We start from the raw sequence: 27,437 nt of genomic DNA, 5'->3' as shown, positions 1-27,437 counted from the left end.
TCCTGCCTAATACTATTCTTTACAAGGAATACAACGCGGGAAGCTCGCACTGCCGACTCCGTTTCGGACATTCTACATCACTTTTCCCGAACACATGAATGTATAGTAGTAGTAAGGATATAGTAAGGATGAAGGAGTAAATAATAATCGACCGGCACTTTGATACAAGCTCCTGTGGTTGAAACATCAAAGATGTGTAGATTTTGTGCATGTCCTTGGAAGGAGTAGCTCCAAAAGTCACTTAAATGCTCCAATGTTTTGGGGGCTTTGTAGCCTAAGGACCCAACAAGGGCACTTGTTCTTGCCAGGGGTCTTCTGGGCCAAGGGATACGAATCGAAAGTCGATGCAACCCAACTGGATGGGAACAAGCCATGGTTGGGCGATTGGTTGAAATCACAAAGTATCTCAATTTCAACCAATCCGACCCCAAGGCTGCAAACCACATTGGATGGCACCACATTGGATGGCACCACACTGGATGGCACCACACTGGATGGCACCACATTGGATGGCACCACATTGGATGGCACCACATTGGATGGCACCTAGTTTTGCGCTGTGCTCTGAGCAGCCCGGGTCCCCTAGCTTTTCCCCCTTCCTTATTGTCTATTTTGCACACTTTCATTCCTGTAATTGATCAAAATAACATCTAAATATGCACCTGATGTTGAACCTCTGACATACAACCACAAGCAATCAAAGCTCCAGCCAAACAAACCATTTGTATTGTTTTCATAAAATCACTTGATAATACAAACACTCACTTCAGCAATTGTACAAATATGAACCACTTTCTCTCTGAAATCTCCATTTCCAAACTTCATTCACCATTACATATTGAGGATCTCGCAGTGCTCTCAGAATCCCAAGCGTCATTATTCAAGACCACCCAATTTATTTTAAGACTCCCTCCCTTTTAAGACCCTGTTTTCTCAGATTTTCTGTTCATTACCTCTGTAAATTTACCCCAAATTTAAGACTCTCCTTTTTGAGACCTGATTTTTGGAGTTGTTAAAAAGGGGGTTCCACTGTTCTTGCGTGTACACACGGGGGTGTTCGGACACCGAGGAGAGTCTGCACACAAAGTTGACTCTGAGAAATAAATCTCTCGCCGAACGTGGGGACAAACTCACGCTGACAGCGGCCAACTGGATACAAATCCAGCGCGCTACCGACTGAGCTACATCCCCGCCCTGCTTCATCAGTGATACCACCCAAGAACACTGCTGTATTATTCCTTTGTCTTATTCACAGCAAGTAACAACATCAATGATTACTATTCAAAGATCTGTTACTTGTAGAACAAACCTTGGTCCCAGTAGAGTGTGTTCCATAGAGGGAGTCCTAATATTGAGGCCAAAGTTGACTTCACAAAGTCTTTACTTTTACACAAAATTCAGGACCAAAGCTCTTTGCAGCGAGCTTTGTGAACTAAACTTAGCGAAGTCATTAACTTCAGCCCATTAATATCTGGGTTAAAGGTCAGAACAATGCTTGGGTTCAGACAGAAAATCCTGGTAATTCGGATTGCACATTCAGACACTGGAGAGCATTTTACTGTGGTGATAATAGTGATGGGACTGCCGCTGAATAGTTCCTCAGTGCACCACTTTGAAGATGAACTGATGTGAGATTTTGATGTCCCTCTTTGCACGTCATGTTCGAAGTAAGCAAGCAGAATCAGCATGGAGATGTCAGTTTTATAGGGTGACCTTGGAATTGTTGCAGCTGTATTCACTTGACTGAAATGTTTGTGATGCGAATGTCGTCGTAGGGTTTGTCGGTCTTGGGGTGGGTCTTGACATTGCTGATGTTCTGTGCCACCTCCATCCCCTTCACAATGCGGCCAAACACTGTGTGTTTGTTGTCCAGCCATGCCTGGAACACACAACAGACATTGAAAACGCTGAACGACACGGTATTAATCACACAAAAGTAAAAAGTGTGATTTCCTTTGCATACACTCTGTTAAACCAGCTCATGGCAGTGACTAACAATTTGTCAAAGAAAGCATTGTACGCAGACACACACACACACAGACAGACAGACAACACACACAGACAGACAAAGAAAGAGAGGGACATGGATCTACAGTCCAAAGCAGTGTACTCCAACAACTGATGAAGGTGATGTACACAAGGTTAAGTCACCAGTGTTGGGTCATGGATTGTCGTGCCAAGCACACACACTGACACACACACTCATGCACACATAGACATTGTCACACACACACACATAGCAGTGTACTCACACAGGGGACAACTGTGATGAAGAACTGTGAGCCGTTAGTGTTGGCTCCGGCATTGGCCATGGACAGGGTGTAGGGCCGGTCGTGACGCAGGGTTGAGTGAAACTCGTCTTCAAACTCGCCTCCCCATATCGACTCTCCTCCCGTCCCGTTACCTGTAAGGTGAAACAGAAAGAACTTAAAGCTGTGCAGCAGTAAAGACAGAAACATTCTGTGTTAAACTCCTCTCCCCACATTGAATCTCCTCCCGTCCCGTTACCTGTAAGGTGAAACAGAAAGAACTTAAAGCTGTGCAGCAGTAAAGACAGAAACATTCTGTGTCAAACTCCTCTCCCCATATCGACTCTCCTCCCGTCCCGTTACCTGTAAGGTGAAACAGAAAGAACTTAAAGCTGTGCAGCAGTAAAGACAGAAACATTCTGTGTTAAACTCCTCTCCCCACATTGAATCTCCTCCCGTCCCGTTACCTGTAAGGTGAAACAGAAAAGACATTTTACAAGTTTATTTCTGTAAGCTTTTAACTTAATATTAAGCTGTGAAGCAGTAAAGACAGACAGAATGTGTGTGTGTGAGTATGTGTGTGCGTGTTTGCAAGAATGTGTGTGTTTGCAAGTGTGTGTGTGTGTTTGTGGTGTTTATGTGTGTATGTGTATCTGTGCCAGTGTGTGTGTGTGCATGTTTAGTACACGATGCATGAAAGTACGAGTGTGTGCATGAGTATTTGTGTATTATCTTCCAGTCCAAGATATGCCTACTTGTTTACCAATATAACTATGCATTCAAGTGTTTACATAAAAAGACCATGATAACAGTCTCATTTAGGTCACCATACTCTTAAATAAATAGTAACTATCAAACTTGATGTGGAGCTTTTAGCACCTGGTGCTAGACAAGTGACAACAGTGGGGCACAGTGGTACCTGCCATGTGAGGCCCCTGGAGAGGACACCTCTCATTGAAGGAAACATTCTGTTGGCCCTTTGTTAAATATCTACCAAAATGTACCTGGCATGACAGGCCACCTGCATTGTAGAGACACACATACACGTAAAATTCCACTCGTGCAAAAAACACGAGTGTACGCGGGAGTTTCAGCCCACGAACGCAGAAGAAGAAGAAAGAAGAAGTAGAGACACTTTGAGCCGGTCTCCAAGGGCGTCCTTTAATAAGTGGTAGCACTGTATTTACACGAGGCCCTGATAGAGACATGTCAGCATGGGTATTAGAGTCCTGGGGTTGAATCATTTGAAGTCAAAGGTGGTAATGCAAGGGAGAAAAGCAAGGTGAATTTACCTCCCTTGAAAAGACATCACCACTTCAACTGAACATTCAATGCCCAATGACCGCACTATTCACTTTATAATACGTGAGATAACCAGATTTTAAAACAGAATAAAACTTAAGAAAACAATGAACTGCACAGACACAGACACACTCACTTACACACACTGCAAAACACACACACAAAGTGCAAAACACACACACACACTGCAAAACACACACACAAACTGCAAAACACACACTGCATGTTCCATACCTAAAGGATCCCCAGTTTGTACCATGAAGCCCTTGATGATTCTGTGAAATAGGTGGTTGTTGTAGTAACCATTGCGACTGTGTACACAGAAGTTCTCCACTGTCTTCGGGCACCTGAAAAAATAGAACATTCAGTGCCTCTCAAAATGTTAACACTTTTTAAAGACTTTTAAGAATGCTCATAACAAACATTTAAATTGCATTCAATGACAGTATCAGTCATTAACAAGAAGGGCAAACGCTCGATCGAGTCACTTTCGCAGTTCTGAATATTATATGAGGCATCAGATGGACAGGAAGAAATTGCTATTCACAACACAATGAGTCACGTTCACATAAAATTTGAGCCCGGTCACTTTTATAGTTTCCGAGAAAAGCCGAACAGAAAAGGCTAGTTATCTCCCTTGTTTTTCTGATAACGTTCGTAAAAGGCTACAGATGTAAATACTTTGATGTAAAGAATAATCCTACAAAGTTTCAATCACATCCGATGAACTTTGTCAAAGATATAAAATGTCTAATTTTTCCTTTGACGCTGACCTGTGACCTTGAAAAAGGTCAAAGGTCAACGAAACCATCGTTAAAGTGTAGAGGTCATTGGAGGTCACGACTAAACAAAATATGAGCCCGATCGCTTTGATAGTTTCCGAGAAAAGTCCAACGTTAAGGTGGTGTCTACGGACGGCCGGCCGGACAGACTAACACTGACCGATTACATAGAGTCACATTTTCTCAAGTGACTCAAAAAGTATCAACCTAAGATTAAAATGATCAAGACAAACGAGTACTCAATGCCCGTTAAAGTAACTGAGTACTGCCCCTTTATCATCTACTTTCTGTTTGCACGGGATGCGTGTGCCTTTGTTGTACTGATGGCTGAGTTCTTCAATCTCAAGCTTCTGCTTCACATAGGAGGCCGTACATTCACACGCAAAACACTTTCAAAAATAATACATTTTAGCCACCTAGTGTGTGTATGTATGTGCATGTTCATATGCGTGCAAGCGTGTGAGTGAGTGCATGCTTTGTGCATGTGTGGGTGTGTTTTGCAGACAATTTAAGGTTGCCAAAGTAAGAGAGAAGGCAGAGAAGACATGGTGTCCAGACAGACAGTAACTGACTCTTTAGCAAACAGTTTGCACACAATGTCGCCCATGGTGGTGTGGATGGTACAGCTGTCAGACACACGGGTGTACCCTGCGTCCTGAAAACACAATTCTAACAATCAAAGTTTCATCACGCACCAAACGAGTTGCCTATGGACTACTTTACATGTAAATATAACTGACCTAAATCAGAAGAATACTGAAGGCTGCTCTTGTAAGAAGAAAATGGAATGTGGTTTGCATTCAAATTTAAAAGCCAATTTGAATAAAGTTTCTATCAGGAAAGCAGAGACATCAACAACAATTTTGCTTTTGTTCACCATACATATAAAACAACTTTTAAAGACACTAGCATGGCACATCGTTTGCAAAACAAAAAAAGAAATATTGGTACTTCAACTGTCAATGTCATTTCTATCACCCCAAGAAAAACACACACACACACAAGAATAAAAAAAAAAGACTCCAAAACCAAAAGGAGGAAAAATAAATAAATAACAAACGACATGCATAAAACGTATTGTAGAAAAAATGTGTATACCTGCGTAGCTGCCAGCACCTCCTCCTTGGATGGCTTTTCATTGAAGATGTCTCTCTCTGCGTCAGCCCTGAGGAAGGAAACACAACATAAAATAATGCTGTCAAATGGCACACACAGTCATGACAATAATCATTCATCCCTTTCTCTGGGGCAAGGAAAGATGCGCTGTGCACAAGAAGTTAAAGATATTATTTTCAGGAGCATCGCCCAAATGGCAATCAGTAGTGTTTTGGTCAAAAACATATGTACATGTGAAGATCTGCTTTTCTTCTGCTAAAAAAGGTAGGTGTATTTGATTTAAGCAATACTTGGGTATTTCACATTTTTTACATTAGTGAGGTACTCTGAAGTTTCAGCTTACAGAGCATATCTCTTTTGCTCACATCTCCCGTGCAGTCAGGCTGATATAGCGTGTGGAATGAAATAAGTATGGAACTAAAAAAACACACATAACAAGAAGAGCAAACGCTCGATCGAGTCACTTTCGCAGTTCTGAATATTATATGAGGCATCAGATGGACAGGAAGAAATTGCTATTCACAACACAATGAGTCACGTTCACATAAAATTTGAGCCCGGTCACTTTTATAGTTTCCGAGAAAAGCCCAACGTTAAGTTGTGTGTTGCCGAACAGAAAAGGCTAGTTATCTCCCTTGTTTTTCTGATAACGTTCGTAAAAGGCTACAGATGTAAATACTTTGATGTAAAGAATAATCCTACAAAGTTTCAATCACATCCGATGAACTTTGTCAAAGATATAAAATGTCTAATTTTTCCTTTGACGCTGACCTGTGACCTTGAAAAAGGTCAAAGGTCAACGAAACCATCGTTAAAGTGTAGAGGTCATTGGAGGTCACGACTAAACAAAATATGAGCCCGATCGCTTTGATAGTTTCCGAGAAAAGTCCAACGTTAAGGTGGTGTCTACGGACGGCCGGCCGGACGGCCGGCCGGACAGACTAACACTGACCGATTACATAGAGTCACATTTTCTCAAGTGACTCAAAAACCTACTCTTATGTGTCATCAGCTCTCTCTCTCTCTCTCTCTCTGTGAACCTGTAGAAGCAATCTTCTTCACACAAACTCACACACGCGTGTATACACATGGACACATGTGTGCACACACACACTGACACACACACAGACACAACCAACACACACACACACGCACAGATCCACACACACAACACAAACAACACAAAAACCTACGCATGTGTCTCATCCGGCTCTCTCTGTGTGAACATGTAGAAGCGGTTCTTCTTGAACGCCGTGCAGAAGACGATGGGATCCACAAACACGGCGTCCAGCAGCGGATTGTCGGAGGCGGCCATTTCTACGTCCATCTTCTGCTTGGGTTTTCCTGCACCTTGGAACAAACCCAGGTGCAGGAAGCGAATGTTCTCAGGTTTTCCCAACGTCCGTGCGCAGCTGTTTGTGTGTAGGTTGATCACTAAGGATGAAAGGAAACGTGGAATTTTATGTGTAGCTGTAAAACTGATTGAGGTTTTAGTGTTTGGGTTAGCGGGAAATGTTCAAGTATTTCATGTCTATATATACCAAAAAAGACATTGACAATTAGTCAGCTCAGTCATACCTCTTTGGGTTGTATTTTAGTGTTTTAGATATAAAAAAGAAGAGCTTCTTTTCCCTATAATTATACAGTGGTCGCCGGTTAATATGACCGCGGTTAATATGACCAGCCGCGTATTATGACCAATTTTACCCGGTCCGGAATTGTCCTTCTTTGTTATGTATTAGAAAAAGTCGCTTAATATGACCACAACGCCGCTTAATATGGCCACATTGTTTCGAGAAAATGGCAACAAGTTCACATCTTTTTCAGTTTGAAATCACTCAGGGGAAAAAAATACATACGATTTTTTGAAAAAGGCAAAAAGGCGTGCGATATTTTCTTTCTTTTTCGTGAATGAAACTAAAGTGATCAGTGCTCAGTGATCGCTAATGTCGCGATCATTATTCTCTCTCTTTTTTCCCCCGAGACAGAGCGTCATAAAAAAGGCAAAAAAAGGTGCGATCTTTTCATTATTTCCCGTGAATAAATCTAAAGTGATCACGAACATTATTCTCTCTCTTTTTGACAAACAGAGCACGAGCCAACCAATCTTTCAGTCTGATTCAAGAGAAAACAATGTCGAAACGAAAACACCAAGATCGGACAGCCGAGGAAAAGCTAGAACTTATTGACAAATGTAAAGCTCTACCATCCTGTAGTATGCGTGAGAGTGCTGCACAGTTGGGCGTCAACAGAGGATTTTTGACAAACATTCTCAAGAATGAAGACAGCGTGAGGAAGGAGTTACATTTTCTTACAATTATTAATTACAAAAAGAATGTTTCGTTTTGCGATTTTTTTTAAGTTGTTTTCTCTAACATCGGTTAATATGACCAGCCGCTTATTATGACCATTTTATCCCGGTCCCAAAGTGGTCATATTAACCGGCGACCACTGTACAATGTAATTCACCTTTCATCGTTTAAATTAAATTTTTTATGAATGTTAGGTATTGTCCGTCATCTTCGGTACCACTTTTTACCATTCTCTCCGTCATCACACCTTTTATTTTATATGTTTGCTGATGAAGTCTTTATCGTCGAAATTGGTCTGCTTTTTTAATTGTTTGTTTCTGGTGAGTACATTTTCATTGCTGTCTTGTACATTTTTGGTCGGTCTCTCAGGCGGTCATTTAAGACAGAAAGAAAAAAAGACAGAGAGATAGAGGGAGACAGAGATAGAGGGAGACAGAGATAGAGGGAGACAGAGATAGAGGGAGACAGAGAACAGGAGTTAGAGATTGGGTCACCCACCACCAGTAACCAATCACTCAGTACTCCGCCGCTGGACTACAGACGTTCGGATGAACCCAGTCCACATCAAGAAAGAAGAAGAAGAAGACAAACAGACAAACAGAGAGGGACAAAAGAGAAAACCAAACAAACATACTATAACAACAAAAAACACCATCTGTCAAAGAGCTTCTCACCTTTTATCCCCAGCATGGTAGCATACAGCAAGAAGTTCCCGCTCTCGTCAAACACTGCAACACAAAACTCAACAGTCACCCCAAATGCATGGTAGCATACAGCAAGAAGTTCCCGCTCTCGTCAAACACTGCAACACAAAACTCAACAGTCACCCCAAATGCAATCCACTCTTAACACTGTATAATGAATGTTTACGGCCTGGGGGATCTTCCCCTCTTCAATCCCCGAATACACAAAAACTACCACACCCACTAACCTACCCACGATCTGCAAGATGATAGTTTAAAAAAAAAGTCATGTGTAAATGCTCAGATTCAAGCAATGAAGCATACTATAAGTTATTTATATTTTTGACCAAAATATGACATTTTACACAGATCGAGACAGTAAGTTTTCCTCCGAGGTGAACAATGACTGTCGAGATCCGTTACATTTATGTATCGATCAATTATTTTTTAGTAAGAATTTATTATATTTTTTACAATTGATCGCACACAAACATGCACACTTTTGTAGCCTCGGCTAGCCGACTAAATGTGAGTTTTTGTTGGACTCTGACGTCACATGCCTCAAAGTCAGAGAAGGAAAATCCAATGTTTAATCGATACATAACGCCTTACAATGCACATCAACTCTCTGCCACCAACCCATTAAATCATCCCACTCACATCCTACAAAACACCTTGCAACACTCTCTATACTTACACAGGTTGCAGTATTTAAAACTGGAGGATTTTTCCAGGTCTCTGTCCCCTGCTAGGCGACGACCGAACTCCATGTTGGGCACCTGTTGTTTCATCTGCTGCAGCTCGTTAAATCGCTGTAACGACTCATCCAGCACCTTCCACAACTTTCCCGTAGCGAATCGGAACACTCGCACCTGTGAAATAGACGTTTTCTGTTTTAAGATCGATAAATACAAGGTGACGTAATGACCCAACAACCCCTACAAGATTTTGTTATCAAATTCAGGAGCAGGTGAAAACAAACAAACTGTCACTTTATTGTCTGCATTGTGTGAATCCTGAAATCAAATGATTTTTTTGTGTCTTTCTATTATGATTTTGTTTCAATGGTGTCTGTGTTACACTGCATTTGAAAGGGAATTACCATGCAGAAAAGCATCCCTTTGAGCCATGAATTGTAAGTCGTCTCTTGAAATCTATTTACCAAACTTGACATGATTCTCGCATAAATTGCAAAATGACGACGAATTAACCTGGGTTGGTTGGTTGGTTGGTTGGTTGGTTGGTTGGTTGGTTGGTTATTATTGTTCATCGTCTCTTCAGCATTTTAATGCTATTCACTTGGGTAAGTAAAGCCCAATCGTAATTCTGTTGATCACAATGTAGAGAGGAAAGGGATCACGCAGTCACCAAACAAAGTAGGAGCAAAGACAAGTGAAAGGGGAGAGAGCACCACACAACCTAACTTTGGAATCAAATGACAATTCCGTGCTCTCACGTAAGGAAAAAAAAAAAAAAAAGGTCTGTTTACGGTAACCCGACCGACCCTAGTTTTTAGGCCCGACCCTAATCTTTTTTTTGGATCGTCTGGAAAAGAAAAAAAAAACCGCATCCAAAATAGAGCTGTTTGCGCTCAAACCGCAGACGACAGAAGGGAGGTAAGCTCAAAGTACTGTTTATAGTTATGTTGGGCAAAAACAGGGATTGATGAGAAGAAATGAACTGTGAAACATCATAGAGAGGGGAGAAAAAAGAAGAAAAAAAGAAAAAAAAAAGGAAAAAAAAAAGAAAAAAAAAAGCCGACCTACCGACCCTATGTTACCGTAAACAGACCTATTTTTTTTTGGCCTAATCTCATTTGTCTCGTAATCGTGAGAGACCAAAAAGTCAGTTAACCTAAGGAGAAGTCTTTACAGTGGATACCAACCTTTCTGTCTGTTGCCATGGTTGCCATGAATTTACCGTCTGGAGAAAAGGCAATTCCTGTCGGTGCTGCCTTGCACTGCAAAGAGAAATACAGAGACAAACACATAAATAGGCATAGTTACTTGTGTTTAATTTTTTTTTGCAAAGAAACAAAATTACTGAAACAAACCCCTAGTCACATTCTTTAAAAGTGCAAGACAAAACACAAACTCAGTCGCAACAAGCCTTTTTACTCCCACAATCCTTTGCCTGCACTTAACCCCAGAGGGATACAAAACAGTTGGAGGAAAACAGAATTCCAAACTGTGGGATTAAATCAAGAACTGCAAGTTCATTGTGAAACCAACAGAACTGGTGTGGATAGATGAAATGCAGTATACACACAAGCAACATTCACAACAACAAAAAAGTCATGTTTCTCTTTTCAAAAAAGAAAGTAGAAAAAAACTCAGAGAAACCTTCCGGAAACTGAACAAGAACTTGAACTATATTTTCTGTTTTTCAAACATTTTGCAAACAAATCATGTCTGTTTACCAATTTTGTTTAGACTTGAAGTGTTATCTGTGACCGCCGCAACAATCGTGACTTTCTCACCTTGAGGAAATCGAAGAGATCTGTGTCAGTCTTGTACTCCCACTGTATGTTCTTGGGGAACTGGTAGTCGTGTCGCGGCCCACTCCAGTACTCCACCATGTGACTGGTGTCCACCGACACCGCCACGTTGTACACCGGGTTGTACTGAAACAGTGACAACAATTAAAGGTAAAAATTTTCTGTTCATAACCTTTGTAAGTTAACCACCATTTTAAGACTCCCTCCTTTTTGACTCACATGCGAAGCAAAAGTGAGTCTATGTACTCACCCGAGTCGTCCGTCCGTCCGTCCGTCCGTCCGGCCGTCCGGAAAACTTTAACGTTGGATATTTCTTGGACACTATTCAGTCTATCAGTACCAAATTTGGCAAGATGGTGTATGATGACAAGGCCCCAAAAAACATACATAGCATCTTGACCTTGCTTCAAGGTCAAGGTCGCAGGGGCCATAAATGTTGTCTAAAAAACAGCTATTTTTCACATTTTTCCCATTTTCTCTGAAGTTTTTGAGATTCAATACCTCACCTATGTATGATATATAGGGCAAAGTAAGCCCCATCTTTTGATACCAGTTTGGTTTACCTTGCTTCAAGGTCAAGGTCACAGGAGCTCTTCAAAGTTGGATTGTATACATATTTTGAAGTGACCTTGACCCTGAACTATGGAAGATAACTGTTTCAAACTTAAAAATGATGTGGGGCACATGTTATACTTTCATCATGAGACACATTTGGTCACATATGATCAAGGTCAAGGTCACTTTGACCCTTATGAAATGTGACCAAAATAAGGTAGTGAACCACTAAAAGTGACCATATCTCATGGTAGAAAGAGCCAATAAGCACCATTGTACTTCCTATGTCTTGAATTAACAGCTTTGTGTTGCATGACCTTGGATGACCTTGACCTTGGGTCACATGTATTTTGGTAGGAAAAATGTGTAAAGCAGTTCTTAGTGTATGATGTCATTGCTAGGTTTAGCTGAAGGTCAAGGTCATGTAAAGGTCAAGGTCAAGCATGTGAGTCGTATGGGCTTTGCCCTTCTTGTTAAGACCTATTTTTATCAGATCTTTGTAGGTGTGTTAAAAATGGTGTTCCACTGCTATCTAGGTCAATACACATCGTTCACGACTTCTACTTGAAACAGTGATCTAAGCTCTGAGGACTTCAAACAATACAAGGATTACTTTTAGACAGTTATGTAACTTCTACATTGTACAGTGAATAGTAAGCAGAGGTAGTTATATTTCATACCTGGTCACTTCTTGCTGTAGCTCAATACTGTGAGCTTTAAAATATGATCATGTCAAGACAGAGACAGTTTCAAGCTGACAGCAGTCAAACTGGACATTATCTCATGGTGCAAACCAACAGTTGTCTCCCAGAACATCATACATGAACAAAGGCAAACATATTTCATTTCATTTTTGGTCTCATTTTCATAACTTTATTGTCCCATCGCTGGAAAATTCGGGTCGCTTCCTCCCAGTAGAAAGCTAGCAGCAACAGAGTCACGCTACCCAGGTGTCTGCATGTGTAGGAGTAATCAGCCACCTGCACGTATGGCAGAATGACAGCGATCTCTTACGTGCCACAGTGGTGACACGGGGGTTGAACATGGATACCGTCTGTGAGTCTGCACATAAAGTTGACCTGTTGGTTCTAGCCCGGATTCGAACCAGTGACCCCAGGATCACAAATCCAGTGCTCTACCAATTGAGCTATTGGGCACCCTCCCACCCATAGGTCTGAGACTGAGAGCTGTTCTTTAAAACGTGACTGAACAAGAAGGTTTTCATCACGTGGAGTTTTGATATTCAGTACAAACCGTGATCATAGTGATGGGAGTGAAGTGAAGTTTGTCCAGCGTTTTCACCACGTCCTCTGACCCCCGCCCGTCGTACACACGGATCGTGGTCGTGTCTTTCTCTGCGCTGCAAGACATCCACCATTTTGAATTTTGTGCACGGCCAAAAGGGACCAGAATCAGAAAATAATTAGAAAGAAGACAGAAAGTTTTTAAATGCTTGTGGAAACAACCACAAACAATGTGATATCAATCATGAACACAAACAATGTGATATCAATCATGAACACAAACAATGTGATATCAATCATGAACACAAACAATGTGATATCAATAACAAGTCGCGTAAGGCGAAAATACAATATTTAGTGAAGTAGCTGTCGAACTCACAGAATGAAACTGAACGCAATGCCATTTTGTCAGCAAGACCGTATACTCGTAGCATCGTCAGTCCACCGCTCATGGCAAAGGCAGTGAAATTGACAAGAAGAGCGGGGTAGTAGTTGCGCTAAGAAGGATAGCACGCTTTTCTGTACCTCTCTTTGTTTTAACTTTCTGAGCGTGTTTTTAATCCAAACATATCATATCTATATGTTTTTGGAATCAGGAACCGACAAGGAATAAGATGAAAGTGTTTTTAAATTGATTTCGACAATTTAATTTTGATAATAATTTTTATATATTTAATTTTCAGAGCTTGTTTTTAATTCGAATATAACATATTTATATGTTTTTGGAATCAGCAAATGATGGAGAATAAGATAAACGTAAATTTGGATCGTTTTATAAATTTTAATTTTATTTTACAATTTTCTGATTTTTAATGACCAAAGTCATTAATTAATTTTTAGGCCACCAAGCTGAAATGCAATACCGAAGTCCGGCCTTCGTCGAAGATTACTTGACCAAAATTTCAACCAATTTGGTTGAAAAATGAGAGCGTGACAGTGCCGCCTCAACTTTCACGAAAAGCCGGCTATGACGTCATCAAAGACATTTATCAAAAAAATGAAAAAAACGTTCGGGGATTTCATACCCAGGAACTCTCATGTCAAATTTCATAAAGATCGGTCCAGTAGTTTAGTCTGAATCGCTCTACACACACACACACACACACAGACACACACACACACACACACATACACCACGACCCTCGTTTCGATTCCCCCTCGATGTTAAAATATTTAGTCAAAACTTGACTAAATATAACAAACACAAATAATGTGATATCAATCATGAACACAATGTGATATTAATCATGAACACATTCATGTCAACTGAACAGAGGAAGGACACTCTGGTTATTTAAGCATGCTTCTGATAATTGCTTTTACTAGATTAGAAATTGGAAGTACATGTACTTCAGTGATTCAAAATTATAAATTTTAATAATAAATTTTAATTTGATTATATACTTACCCAACTCACATAAATGCAATTTACTTCAGTCTAGTGCTAGGACGCTGAATCGTCACCTTGGTAACAAGGGGAGGTAACCCTAAAAAAAGAGCGACCTTGACCCTTTAATATAACGAAGTCTCGCGTGACTTCCTGACCTTGCCGCCATCTTTGAATCATACTCATACGATCGAAAGCGAACAGAAAAACCCCTCTTTTTTTTAGGAAACCACAAAACCCTCAAAAGCGGGGCAGGTGGGAGGGTATTCACTATGTGAGTTGGGTAAGTATATAATCAAATTAAAATTTATTATTAAAATTTATAATTAAATTACATTCTTATCCCAACTCACATAAATGCAGATTGCTAATAAAGGCGGTGGGCTGCTCAATCTATAAGCTAGGCAAAAAATATACCCAGCTGCAACCATTGCTTGAAGCGCGTTAGAACCGTAACGCCGCGCGCTGCAAAAGCCACGCAGGTAAAGGATGATAGAGAGCTCCTACGATATCCAGTAGAAGAAGTCAAGGACCTCGGGATATCCTACTAATTTGAACACCAACGTAGATAAGAACCTGTCTACCCTTGTGATCAAAAACAATAAGAGTAGTTTTGCTTATGAACCTTTAAACCTCCTGTAAAGGACAGGAAGGAGCATAATGAGATAACTGATCAGATTCATAACAATGGATCGCCTATGGCAAGAATCTTAGAAAGAGGAAAACTATAAAAACCATCAGAGATGGTTGTCCTAGTTGTTGATGCCTGACAAAAAGTCTGGCCAGAAACAGAGTGAGGTAGAGAGCCTCTATTGAAACCTACATAACACTGTAAGCCAAAGAGTGTGTGAATCTCACTACCTCTGCGCGCTGCAGCTAGGAGAAAAGAAAGAACGTTTCACGTAATGTTTATGAAGGCTAGCAGAATGCAGCGGTTCAAAACCTGTGGAGCATTAAAACTCCGAAACCAAAAGACCCAGACTTGTCTTGAAGTGGTCTTTTGTATTGAACCCTATCCAGTATATGGTCTCTCTGAGAAAAGAGACCTGTCATCTTATAATGCGAGCTAAACAAGTCACACTGACAAGATTAGGGAGAAGCATAGCCTAATTCACGTAAGGCGCAGAAATAGGCCCATGTTCTAACAAACCGTCTGGACAGAGCTCAAAAGAGAATAGTCCAAGATACAAAATACACTCCCCCCCCCTTTTCCTTCACCTTACTGCCTTATCTCAAAAGGCTAACAAGTGAGGAGGAAGGACCCGTTTGCGGGAGTGTGACAGAATACCACTGATCCCTTCAAATAAAAGGATGAAGCTCTGATAGGAAAACAAGCCCAGAGAAGACAACCATTGTCCTCGATGGCTAAGGGAGTGGTGTCAGAGAGAGCAAAGTACCCATCTCCCTACACCGTGGCTTGAAATAAAGAGGGCGAACTTCTGTTAACCGGAAAAGAATGCCTCGCGGGAGCAAAGCGCCACTGAGTTCGAGTGAGAGTAAACAGCAGTACAATAGCTGAAGCCATAAGGCCACAGCTTGAAAGTCAGAAAGAATGCCTGAAAGGCCCATATTCAAAAACGGTCACCCGTCCCGGTAGCAACCGAGACCGATGACGCTTAACCTCGGTGGTCAGAACGAGACCGAATTGCGGCCTTTGCTGAAAAACGAAAAAGACTAAGCCGAGGCTACAAAGATGAGGGTAAATTTTTCCTATTGCAAAAACAGGAGTGAAACGAAAGGAGTATTGAAAACCTGATTGCATGCTAGTACTATGATAGCCCAGCCCGCAATTGGGAAAAGCACGGGAGGGTATCAGTAACCCGATACGCTCTTAGACTAAGCTCCCATCCCGAGAGAGGGTGCGTGAGCGTCTTCAAATTTCAGTTTCCCGATGACCGTAACATTAGAGGCATTACATGAAGTCAGTTCAAAAAACCTTGAGAAAATAATCTCAAAGTAAGAGAACTGGCCTAGGGATAGAATACGGCTTCCGTATAAAACCAAGGTTTCCTTAACTGGAAAATCAAGTACTAGAAACCTAAAGTTGGGAAAAAAAAAAATGCTGAGGGGAAGGTAAGCTGTACCCTCCCTCTGCCCTTCGAGCGAAATTGGCTCAGCCTAAATTGACGCTTAGAAAGCGTGCAGAAAGACCTGAGAAAGTACCCAAAGCTGAATCCCTGAAATGAAAAACCAAGATTCAACCTTCGGATAAACAGAGGGGAAGGCGCGGTAAAACCGGGCGCCTGTATGCCATACTGTGACACGTGTGACGTCACTTCGACGGCCTAGCCGAGAAGGCTAAAGAATCTAACAGGGCGAACAAATGCGTACCATTCTGCGATGTAGGAGAAAACTCCTAGCACATTGCAAATTTAAGAAAAATCCAGGGGCCGTCGCAGTGAAGGCTACAAAGAGAGTGTAGCCTGTTAACTCGCGGGAGAAAGCCCTGCAAGGCGTAATGCCAAAGAAGAAACACTGACCTCAAGGAATGTGATTCTATTCATTGCTGGCAAAACATAAACAACAAGTCACCGTCTTTTGCGTGTGGGAGAAAAACCCAATGCTCAAGACTTCTGTGCCAAACCTAAGTTTAGCCACATGATGATGAAGTTCTTTCCGTAACCACTCAGAAAGAAAAGCTGAAACTAAGGAATTTCTGCGAGTCCTTTGTGCTGCGCAGCGAAAGTCGCCTCAAGAGGTAGGCTTAGCCGGAAAAGACCCGACTGAGAGGCTACGAACAGTAGCTCAGCGAGCCTAATAGAGATTTTGAGTCAGAATGTGAGCCAAAAATTTGGACATGTTCTGGCGATTTGTCGGAACCCAAAGCTTATGACTCTAAAGAGAAAGCGCGATTCCGCAAACCGTAAAAGCCGAGATTGTTTTAACAGCTTGCCTTGTTTTTCCGCCACTGAGGCGAAAAATTAGCGGCCTTAGCAGCTTCACCCGAGAAGGTGAAAAATAAGAGATATGCCGCACCATAGATGGGCGTACCTACCACAAAGCTGCCTAAGGCAGAGGGTCTAACGCTAAGTGTGTTTGCTTAGCTTTGTTACCTTGCCTAAATGAGGCAAAAGTGGCAAGCTGAAGCAGTTCACGGCTCCTCCCAGAAGATGGGGAGGAAAGCAAACGTGCGAACACTCCCCTGATGAGCCACAAAAACAAAGCGGAGTAGATCCGCCTCTTACTTGTAACCTGAGCCAAGCGATGGCTGACCAGACAAGCAAACCTCTGAAAAGGAAAAGATTAAAGTGACTCAAAAGTGACTCTAAATCTTAAATCCTAGAGGGAAAGGAGAACCTGCCGCGTGCACGGAATGTGCAAATAAAAGCGCTGGGAGGCTCCGCTGCTCAGTAGACTTTAGTCAAAGCGGCTAGAAGCGTCATAACTTCCATCTCCCGTGCGTCACGACAAAACTCGAAGTTGACAAGCGCAGAGAAGATAAACACGAGAAAAAAACTTTGCAACGTTTTCGAACTCGAAAAGATCAGGTGCTTATTCCCTCACAGCAAGAGAGAGGACTCAGTATAACGAACTGTTCTACTGTAGCCGTCTTCTCTAACAGACAAGCGACGTCTTTCTACCACATCGCCATCAAACTTGAATGAGTCCCATGACAACGCGATAGATCTCGACAGAGATCTCTGCAAGGACTCAGAGAGAGACAAAAACTCAAGCAAGCGTAAGCCAGTCTCCTCCAAAGACAAAAGACAAATCTCCGTAAACGGGAATACTCTGTCTCTGCTGTATCCATCTTGCCGACTGCAAGTTCCGGTGTGACCGGAACGAGGCAAGGCAAACAAGTCAATCAACCTGACTGAGTTATGCGGCAGTGTAAACTTCTTAGCCAAACCAGCAGGCAAAGCTGAGGCTAAACACGAAGAAGCAAGGTAAGGCTGCGCTGAAACAGGAGCCAGACCAAGAGCTGTAAACAGCAGTACAGCGTGAAACGCACCGCCATGCTGAACAGTAGCTAGTAGCTTAGAAAGCTCAAACGCTACCAACGGGGATTCCCGAAAACGGAACTGCTGCTTCTCAGAACAGAAACGGAAATCCCCGAAAGCGGAAGGAGGTTGTGCAAACAAACCAACAGATGTTGCAACACCCTCCTCGAAATACCGCGAAGCCACTTCCGCTGCCAAAGCCATTGCTTGCGGAAGTTTAAGCGGCATCCGGAAGTCAGAATCTTCATCTTCCTGAACGGAAGCACCGAAATCCGACTCAAAGTCCCGCACATCCGTGCAACCAGGCAACACACTTCCGCCCTGACTAAAGTCAGGCGAAGCGTTGCCCGTAAGAGACGACACGCGAGGGATGCGATACCCACGCAGTGTGTCCCTAGGGACTGCTTCCGCCCTGGCGGACGGAAGCGGGGAATGCTGCTACGCCGCACCTACCGAACGCAATGCGGTGGTGACAACGAACGCAGTGTGTCCCTAGGGACTGCTTCCGCCCTGGCGGACGGAAGCGGGGAATGCTGCGACGCCGCACCTACCGATCGCCATGCGGTGGTGACAACGAACGCAAGTCCCCTGTTCGGTGAGACCGAACACGTATCTGGGCTCACCCCCTGTGCTATCCGCTCGAGCTTACGGAGCGGCATCACACTGGGATGGCTTTCACTCACGGCGCGGCGTACCGGCGTGGCTATTTGCTCCAGTATACGATCTTCGCTTTGGCCGGAGAACCCGGCTACTAACGAAGAATAAATACCTTGATCGTTAACAGGCCGACCACCAGAAGAGGCCTGAGAACGCAGAAGAGAAACCGTCGCTGCCATCAAAAGACGCATGCACGTCAGCGGACGTGACTGTGGCCAAAGGAGGAACACGCACCCTGCCCAGGGACGGGAATCCCCGACACCAGGAGGAAAAGACAGCAGTACTGCCTTGGTCGACGAAAAAACTGCTGAAAGTGCTGAAATCTGGGCGCTCAGAGAGCGCAAAAAGGCACAAACATCCAGCTAAATCACCAACAGAGCTAGAACCTGAAGCAACTGTAATTGATTCTAAGACAATTTTGGCATGGGTAAAAAACAGGCATGTCAACAGTAGCTCATTGAGCGCAAAAACACAGAAACATCTTGCTTATCACTAACAGAGCTAGAACCTGAAGCGACTGAAATTGATTCCGAAGGCAATTTGGCATGGAAAATTCAGGCATGTCAATAATAAAATCGAAAGAAGATTTGACAAGAGATCTGAGACGATAAACACAGCAAGACTCGCACAGGCTTTCGATTTACGGGGAGGCTTATTTGACAGGAGAAGGCTCCGCCACTGGCTTAGAGTTTCCTTTTACCACTAACCGACATGGTGGGTGAAAAGTGTAAACAACAGCTAAGCGCTGGCAAAACCTAAGTCAAACTATCAATGAAAATATCAAAATAGCTCACCCCAAACACACGTAGAGAGCAGAGGAACGTGCACGAGTACCAAGGTGTGGGTCTGACACAAGCAGCATCAGACAAAAACGGCTGAAAAGCCGGAGCGAAAACGAACACGTCCGTGTCCACTGAGCGCTGAAGAGAGTATGAGTATGATTCAAAGATGGCGGCAAGGTCAGGAAGTCACGCGAGACTTCGTTATATTAAAGGGTCAAGGTCGCTCTTTTTTTAGGGTTACCTCCCCTTGTTACCAAGGTGACGATTCAGCGTCCTAGCACTAGACTGAAGTAAATTGCATTTATGTGAGTTGGGATAAGAATGTAATTTAATTAGTCTCTATAATGATCTACTTGAAGAACAGATTCAGAGAATACATAGAATATCAAACTTTACAATACAACTTCATCATTTGTTATGCGGGTACAAACAGAAATTGTGTCTTCAGAAAAACCTAAAAAACCCAGAAAGAAGACAGAAAGAGCTCAAGAATAGAATGCAGAAAGAAAAAGTTAGACAGCAGAGTGAAACTGAAAGAGTTAGAAAGCAGAGTGAAACTGGAAGTTGGAAAGCAGAGCGAAACTGAAAGAGTCAGAAAGCAGAGCGAAACTGAAAGATGTAGAAAGCAGAGTGAAACTGAAAGAGTTAGAAAGCAGAGTGAAACTGAAAGGGTTAGAAAGCAAAAAGACAGAGTATGAAAGCAGACAGGAAGAGTTGTAAAGACTGACACAGCGAGGGCAGCCACGGGATCCCCTGAAGCGTAGATCCAACCACAGCAGCTGGGGACGTAGCCAAGCTTCAGCATGTTGATCATGTCTGCAATGTCAGACAGTCACCACATCACACCAACTTGCTACAGTGGAGCCCCCATTATAAGACCCCTCATTATAAGACCCCCATTATAAGACCCCCCATTATAAGACCCCTCATTATAAGACCCCCATTATAAGACCCCCCATTATAAGACCCCCCATTATAAAGACCCCCCATTATAAAGACCTCCATTATAAGACCCCCCATTATAAAGACCCCCATTATAAGACCCCCCATTATAAGACCCCCATTATAAGACCCCCCATTATAAGACCCCCATTATAAGACCCCACATTATAAGACCCCCCAATTTAAGACTCCATCCCTTTCAAGACCTTGTTTTCTCAAACTGTCTGTAAATTTACCCCCATTTTAAATTTAAGATCCCCTCCTTTTTCAAACCTGTTTTTATCAGATTTTTACATTTAGTCAAGTTTTGACTACATTTTTTAACATAGAGGGGGGAATCGAGACGAGGGTCGTGGTGTATGTGTGTGTGTGTGTGTGTGTGTGTGTGTGTGTGTGTGTGTGTGTGTGTGTGTGTGTGTGTGTGTGTGTGTGTGTGTGTGTGTGTGTGTGTGTGTGTGTAGAGCGATTCAGAATAAACTACTGGACCGATCTTTATGATATTTTTCATGAGAGTTCCTGGGTATGATATCCCCAGACGTTTTTTTAAATTTTTTTGATAAATGTCTTTGATGACGTCATTTTGTAAAAGTTGAGGCGGCACTTTCACACCCTCATTTTTTTAATGAAATTGATTGAAATTTTGGCCCAGCAATCTTCGACAAAGGCCAGACTTTGATATTGCATTTCAGCTTGGAGGCTTAAAAACTAATTAATGACTTTGGCCATTAAAAATCTGAAAATTGTAATTAAAATTAATACTTTATAAAACGATCCAAAATTACGTTCATCGCATTTTTCATCATTTTCTGATTCCAAAAACATATAAATATGTTATATTCGGATTAAAAACAAGCTCTGAAAATTACAAATTAAAAATTATGATTAAAATTAAATTTCCGAAATCGATTTGAAAACAATTTCATCTTATTCCTTGTCCGTTCCTGATTCCAAAAACATATAGATATGATATGTTTGGATTAAAAACACGTTCAGAGAGTTAAAAAGAATAGAGATATAGAAAAGCGTGCTATCCTCCTCAGCGGAACCGCTACCGCGCTTTTCTGGATTGTTAATTTCACTGCCTTTGCCACGAGCGGTGGACAGACGATGCTACGATTGTACGGTCTTGCGGAAAAAATGCAATGCGTTCAGTTTCATTCTGTGAGTTCGACTGAGCTTGACTAAATGTTGTATTTTCGCCTTACGCGACTTGTTTTAGGTATTAAAAGGGGGGTTCCACTGTAAAAGCCTTTTCCCACAGTGGTACATGGGAATCTATGGTTTCAGACTATCCACACAATTATTTTTGTTTGGTGCAGGCCCTGAAAAATTCCTGTCTGAACGTACAGAGCTGAATCATGAATTGTCAAATGAAGACATGCAAGAAAAAGGACTGTGGAACACACCGGCCAGCACGGCCTTTAGATTCTTATTCACTGATTGTAGGTTTTTATAAACATGTTTCATCCTCAAGTTCTTTTCAGTGCTTATGAGTGGATACTATTCTTTTGAAAAAACGTGTTTACTTGATCACCTTTGGGCTTGTCAACTTCCTTCCTTTCCTTTAAAGGAGAAAAGTCAGCTACAACAACCTTCTCACCAGCAAACCAGTCAGACTGTTTTAGATCAATCTCACACATGTTTGTACTTATCCTCAGCAAGAAAACAGTGACTTACAAAAGTGAACTTCACTAATTAACTTCCTTCGCTAATTGGCTGTACAAAAATTCAACCCATAAAGCCGACTCAACAAGCAGACTACTCAGTAAAACATTGGGTCCATGTGACAAATAGGCAAACATTACAGAGCTTACCAAAGTTGACGACATCAAAGACCTTGGCAGTTTTGTCGTCCGACACGGTGCAGCACAGCTCTCCATTAGAACTCATGCCCAGATCTATCACAGCGCCTGAAAACAACAATCGTTTCAATGTACAAACTACACCGGTCGACTTTGAAACTTTCAGAAATGACAGTTCTGAGTGAAAATGTTGTCTATGACCATAATCTCTCATTATACTAGAGTTCCTACACTTCCCTATTTACAAAAGACAAGGTATAAAATTCAAATTAATCATTTCAGAAGTGGTTTTTTTACAAGATAGTACCAGTATTTTGTTAAAACACAACCTCTATGCCAGTACAAAATTTCATTAAAATGTTTTTCAGCTTGATTTGCATCTACCACAGTGTAACACTAACACTAAAAGAATACATGTTACTCGAAGTGTTGGCAGCAACAAGAAATAAAACCTGACAAACAAAATAATGTATTGCTGTACCACAGTGGTTAAGAGGATGCTTTAGTATAATAGTAACAGTAGAGGCATGTTGTTGAACTGCATAAATCAAATTAAAATGGACATGTATGTATGTTAAGAACATGCTAAAAAGATAAAGTTACCTAAATGACTCCTGAAATGCTTGACAAATTCAATGCCCTTCTCATTGGACTTCTTCCAGAATTTCACATGTCCATCACAACTGGCAGTCACCAGAAAGCCATTTCTGAAGAAAAAAAACAATCAGTAAAGATCACATTATAATAATAATAATAATAAAGTGTATTTATATTGCGCCTATCCCTTACAAAAAACAAAAATATTTGGCTCTAAGCGCATTACAACATGTGAAGGACTTGGTACAATCAAGTCTGACAAGTACAACAGCACAATATACAGATATCTCAATCAAAATCACACAAAAATTCCCAAACCAGACCATTCTTAGCACTTCACAGATCAAACACACACAGTCACACTCACTGACAAACTCACAATTTAGTCACAGACAAATACACAATTTAGTCACAGACAAATACACAATTCAGACTTTTACCTTGGCTTTGGCAGCAGACTTTAACTCTCTTCATCTATCTCCTCTTGAAATTTTGTTTTTCTAATTTCAAAATCAAATGACTAAATAAAAGTAGGATTCTCTCCAGGTTTCTCTCTCTCACTTGAGTGAATGAGTCATCAGTGGGCGGAGAGAACATCCATACAACATCAGGCTGTTTAATTGCTACATCAAGTGGGCCGGATAGCTCAAGTGTTACTGTTAGAGCACTAAGGCCTAAAAAACAAGAGGCGAAGCCTTCAAGGCTCACGTAAGAAATAGACAAACAGTAACACAAACTCAATCACTCCGTCACACATACACACACACACACACACACAGTAAGCATAGGTGACACTGTGCAAGAAAGCGAGACACTAGATCTAGATCTGTCTGTCTGCATGTAGCCTACTTACAGGGACACGACTAAGAGTAATACCTAATATTCTGGACTCGCAACGAAATATACAAACAAATGACAATGAACAACGCTTCGACCTAATGGTCTTCAACAGGTTAAAAAAAAATGAAAACAACAATACAAATATCAAAACGACTTATCAGAGAAGATGATGTCCTCCAAGTGCAAAAGAAGGGGGAAAGGGAGATAAATCAAAAAGAAAAATGAGCAATGAAAAATGAAACCAAAACGAAACAAACCAGAATAATAACGCTTGAAGGGCCTGAAGTTAAAAGAGAGAGAGAGAGAGAGAGAGAGAGAGAGAGAGAGACAGAGAGACAGAGAGAGAGAGAGAGAGAGAGAGAGACAGAGAGAGACAGAGACAGAGACAGAGTCAACAATCTACGACACGACTCATCGTCGACTGCCAACTAGTCTCGGCCCGCTCAAAAAACAATGACCGAGACTTTCAGTAATTCCTTCGCGTGACGTCTAACCCAGATTACACCATAATGTGACGTTTTCAAATGACGAAATGTTAAAGTTTCTACCACAGACATACACACGCACAAACAAACGCACAGACAGACAAAGTTACGATCGCTTAGGCTACACTTCGTGAGCCAAAAAATAGGTGTGGTTACGGAACCCGACCTACCCTATTTTTAGGGGCCGACCCTATACATGTAACTTTTTATTACATTTGTCACAAAAAAACCAAAAAAAAACCGAGTGCAGAAAACGCAATGAAAGCGAAAGCGCTCGAGTCGCACACTTATTTCCCTGTCAAGTAGGTTTAATTTGTACACATTAGAAAAAAAAGTTTAAAAAAAACCCAACGTGATTGCCTACCTTCCTACCCTATTTTTTTGTGGCTATGTTACCTTAACCACACTTTTTTTTGTGTGGCCTAATCTTGTTATCCTAGGGTCAAGGGTTTGAATCCAGGCCGAGACGGACACGGGTCAACATTATGTGCACTCACAGACAGTATCCATGTCCACCCCCCTGTCACCACTGCTGCTATCTTTCCACTGGGAGAAAGCGACTCAAATTTCCCAGCAGGAAGCGACCCAAATTTCCCAGCAAAGCGACTCAAATTTCCCAGCAGGAAGCGACCCAAATTTCCCAGCATTGGGATAATAGAGTAAAAGATAAAAATGAAATGTCTTTGCTTTGTGTGGGACTCACTTTGCCACAGCCAGGTGAGTGATGGTATCGCGGTGCATGTAGCTCGTCTCATAGTACTGTGCTGTCGGTAAGCTGCCCAGGTACACCTGTTCAAACTCCAACACTGCACACACACAAAGGAACTTGCTATATCTATAATATAATATATATATATTTATACATAACAACCATTGTAGATTAACACAAACAGTCAAAACACAGCGAGGCCTACATCGCCCATAGAAAATCAACATATAATTACACCCATTCGTCCTTGATCAGCCAGGGTTGCATGGGAGGAATGAAAAAAGTTTTACCAGAAATACGAGAAATGTAATAATAATTATTATAATATTTACGCAGAATTTATCATATATTGCAATGAGCGCAATCCCTGATCACTTTAGAATCATTCTGTAAAAAAACCCACACTATTGTATTGAACATTTTATAAACTATAATAAAGACAGCTTGGCAATCGAATCATCAATCAATCCATTTCAAATAGGCCTAATACCCAAAATAAGACAGAGAGAGACTCAGAGAGAGAGAGAGAGAGAGAGAGAGAGAGAGAGAGAGAGAGAGAGAGAGAGAGAGAGAGAGAGAGAGAGAGAGAGAGAGAGAGAGAGAGAGAGAGCAAAGTAAGTAGACTAGTAGTGGGCTTGCAGTTGCAGTGAAATCCACAGACCTTTCTTCTTTTTTGGTTTCGCTGCCTCGCTGGGCAAAGGGCCGACCCACTCTTCCTCTTCAATTTCTGCTTTGCTGTCATCACCGCTGGATTTTGGCTTTTTGAATTCTTCTTTTGTCGTGTTACTCTGTTCTTCATCGGAAGATGGAGAGTCATCGTGATCGCGCTTACGGGAGTCCGCCATTTTGATCAAAGTTTCAAAGAGTTATCTACCCTTCATTTTTCGAAAGGTATTAATTTGCTTCCTCCGACACTTTTGATATGGCGCATGCACGGCTTAGTAGTAAAACACCTTTCGACCGCACCGAAACTACGAGTACGACTGACTATTTTTAAGTAAGTATTTTTTTATGTAATAAAGCGGCTTTTAGCTTTCACTCTGTCTGTTTGGGTGTTTGTTTGTTTGGTTGTTTGTCTACAGCTAAGACTTGTTATCATTGATTTTGTTTTTACTGACTGATACATGGCATGCAATCACCCGTAACTGCGGACAACTTCACAGTCCTTGTCTCAGTCTCATAATTATCATGTACGAATTGAAGCCTACTCAGTGTTGACGGTATTCCATATCAGTGTCCGGTGTGAGTGTGTGAGTGAGTGAGTGAGTGAGTGTGTGTGAGAGAAAGAGAGACTGAGAGCCTGAGAACGAACGAACGAACGCCGGAACGAACTTTATTACTCAACTTGGGATGGAGATTTTAGGCTGACGCCCAGTCTTACAATCTGTCCCTGCTAAAACTAAACATGTATTAAGATGGATACAATGACAATCGTAAACCGACACAAGGAAAAAAAAAAAAAAGTTATACAGGTAAAGATTAATCATGCATTATCGCAACTACTACATGATCTTTACGAACATCAAATGAATAAAAACACATTTAAACTGACATATCAAAATAATGCAAAGGGATACAAACAAACACAATTAATCTGCACCACTCACTCATACATTTACACCACGTCAAGAATACCTGTGTACGCATGCACACACACACGCACATACATACACACACGCACACAATCCAACTCACTCACGCACACACACACGCCCACACAATCCATAGCAAGCAGACTCATTCTTCTCATACGCATCATCGTCATCAGCACATCATCATCATCATCATCATCATCATCATCATCATCATCGTCATTTGGCAAAAACAGAATATACATGGATTAAGATAGGGATGCATTTTAATTCTGGCGATCATACAAAGTAGCAACAACTCTAGAATGTACCTGAGCGTGACAACAAATAATTGCGAAACTGCGATTTAAAGTGTTTGATAGTGCTTGATCCCTTTATTTCACATGGCAAAGAATTCCAAATTGCTGAGCCCGAAAACGCTAAACTGGTTTTATATAAATCAATACGGGGTAGTGGGGAAATTAATTTGTTGGAACCATACCTGTCTGTTGCTTTTTGAAATAATGATTGCATGTACTGAGGGGTTTCGTTTATTTGCACTTTAAACATTAAAACAGCCTTATTAAACAATAACTGATCTTTGAGGGATAAAAAGTTTAGGCTACTAAGTTTTTGATCTGTTGACGTGTGCTGCCCCGGCATGATAAGTTTAGCTGCGTGACGGTGAAGAGAATTAATTGTTTTCAAGTGAACGTCGCCACAACCATCCCAAAGTGTGGAGGCATAACTCAGATGAGGTAAAATATGACCAAAATAAAACAAATTAAGTGCTGAGGAATCAGCATAGTGCTTTAATTTAGAAAGAAGGAATAGGTTTTTGGACAAGGTTGTTGTTATTCGATCGATGTGGGGCTGCCACTTTAATTCGGCATCTATTATGACCCCGAGAACACGATGGCTTGTAACTTGGAGCGAGTTGATGTTTTTGTCGTGTAGTAATCATCATGCATTTTGTTTTGCCAG

At 41.6% G+C, this 27,437-nt stretch overlaps 1 protein-coding gene across 3 annotated transcripts; it reads right to left on the bottom strand.

Moving 5' to 3' along the window:
* On the bottom strand, nt 1-25,811 carry LOC138966125 (peptidylprolyl isomerase domain and WD repeat-containing protein 1-like). Of its 3 annotated transcripts, none has more exons than XM_070338239.1 (16): nt 25,544-25,806; nt 24,877-24,979; nt 22,855-22,958; nt 22,264-22,359; nt 20,236-20,323; nt 12,751-12,856; nt 10,924-11,067; nt 10,330-10,404; nt 9,142-9,316; nt 8,436-8,489; nt 6,643-6,883; nt 5,432-5,498; nt 4,906-4,988; nt 3,768-3,898; nt 2,253-2,404; nt 1-1,879 (listed from the first exon to the last, which is right to left on the bottom strand). In XM_070338239.1, the coding sequence occupies exons 1-16, from the start codon at nt 25,725-25,727 to the stop codon at nt 1,736-1,738; spliced, it is 1,947 nt and encodes a 648-aa protein (XP_070194340.1). In that variant the 5' UTR covers nt 25,728-25,806; the 3' UTR covers nt 1-1,735. The 3 variants fall into 3 exon arrangements, with proteins under 3 accessions (XP_070194340.1, XP_070194341.1, XP_070194342.1); XM_070338240.1 differs by having other exon boundaries at nt 2-1,879; nt 3,786-3,898; nt 25,544-25,803; XM_070338241.1 differs by lacking the exon at nt 1-1,879 and having other exon boundaries at nt 2,266-2,404; nt 3,770-3,898; nt 25,544-25,811.
* Nucleotides 25,812-27,437: the final 1,626 nt, after the last annotated feature.

This window comes from Littorina saxatilis, linkage group LG5 (assembly GCF_037325665.1).
Source record: "Littorina saxatilis isolate snail1 linkage group LG5, US_GU_Lsax_2.0, whole genome shotgun sequence".
In the NCBI taxonomy this organism is placed as follows: Eukaryota; Metazoa; Mollusca; class Gastropoda; order Littorinimorpha; family Littorinidae; genus Littorina; species Littorina saxatilis.
Note: the sequence above shows the minus strand (reverse complement) of the source record. Positions and strands in the feature narration are given on the sequence as shown.

What these genes read in the sequence shown, in the direction of transcription:
- LOC138966125 (XM_070338239.1), bottom strand. Translation starts at nt 25,727, where the DNA reads ATGGCGGACTCCCGTAAGCGCGATCACGATGACTCTCCATCTTCCGAT. An exon ending in GCATTTCAGGAGTCATTTAG is followed by an intron (nt 22,360 to 22,854) that starts GTAACTTTATCT and finishes TGTTGTTTTCAG; the next exon opens with GCGCTGTGATAGATCTGGGC. An exon ending in TGCAAACTGTTTGCTAAAGA is followed by an intron (nt 3,899 to 4,905) that starts GTCAGTTACTGT and finishes CTATTTTTTCAG; the next exon opens with GTGCCCGAAGACAGTGGAGA.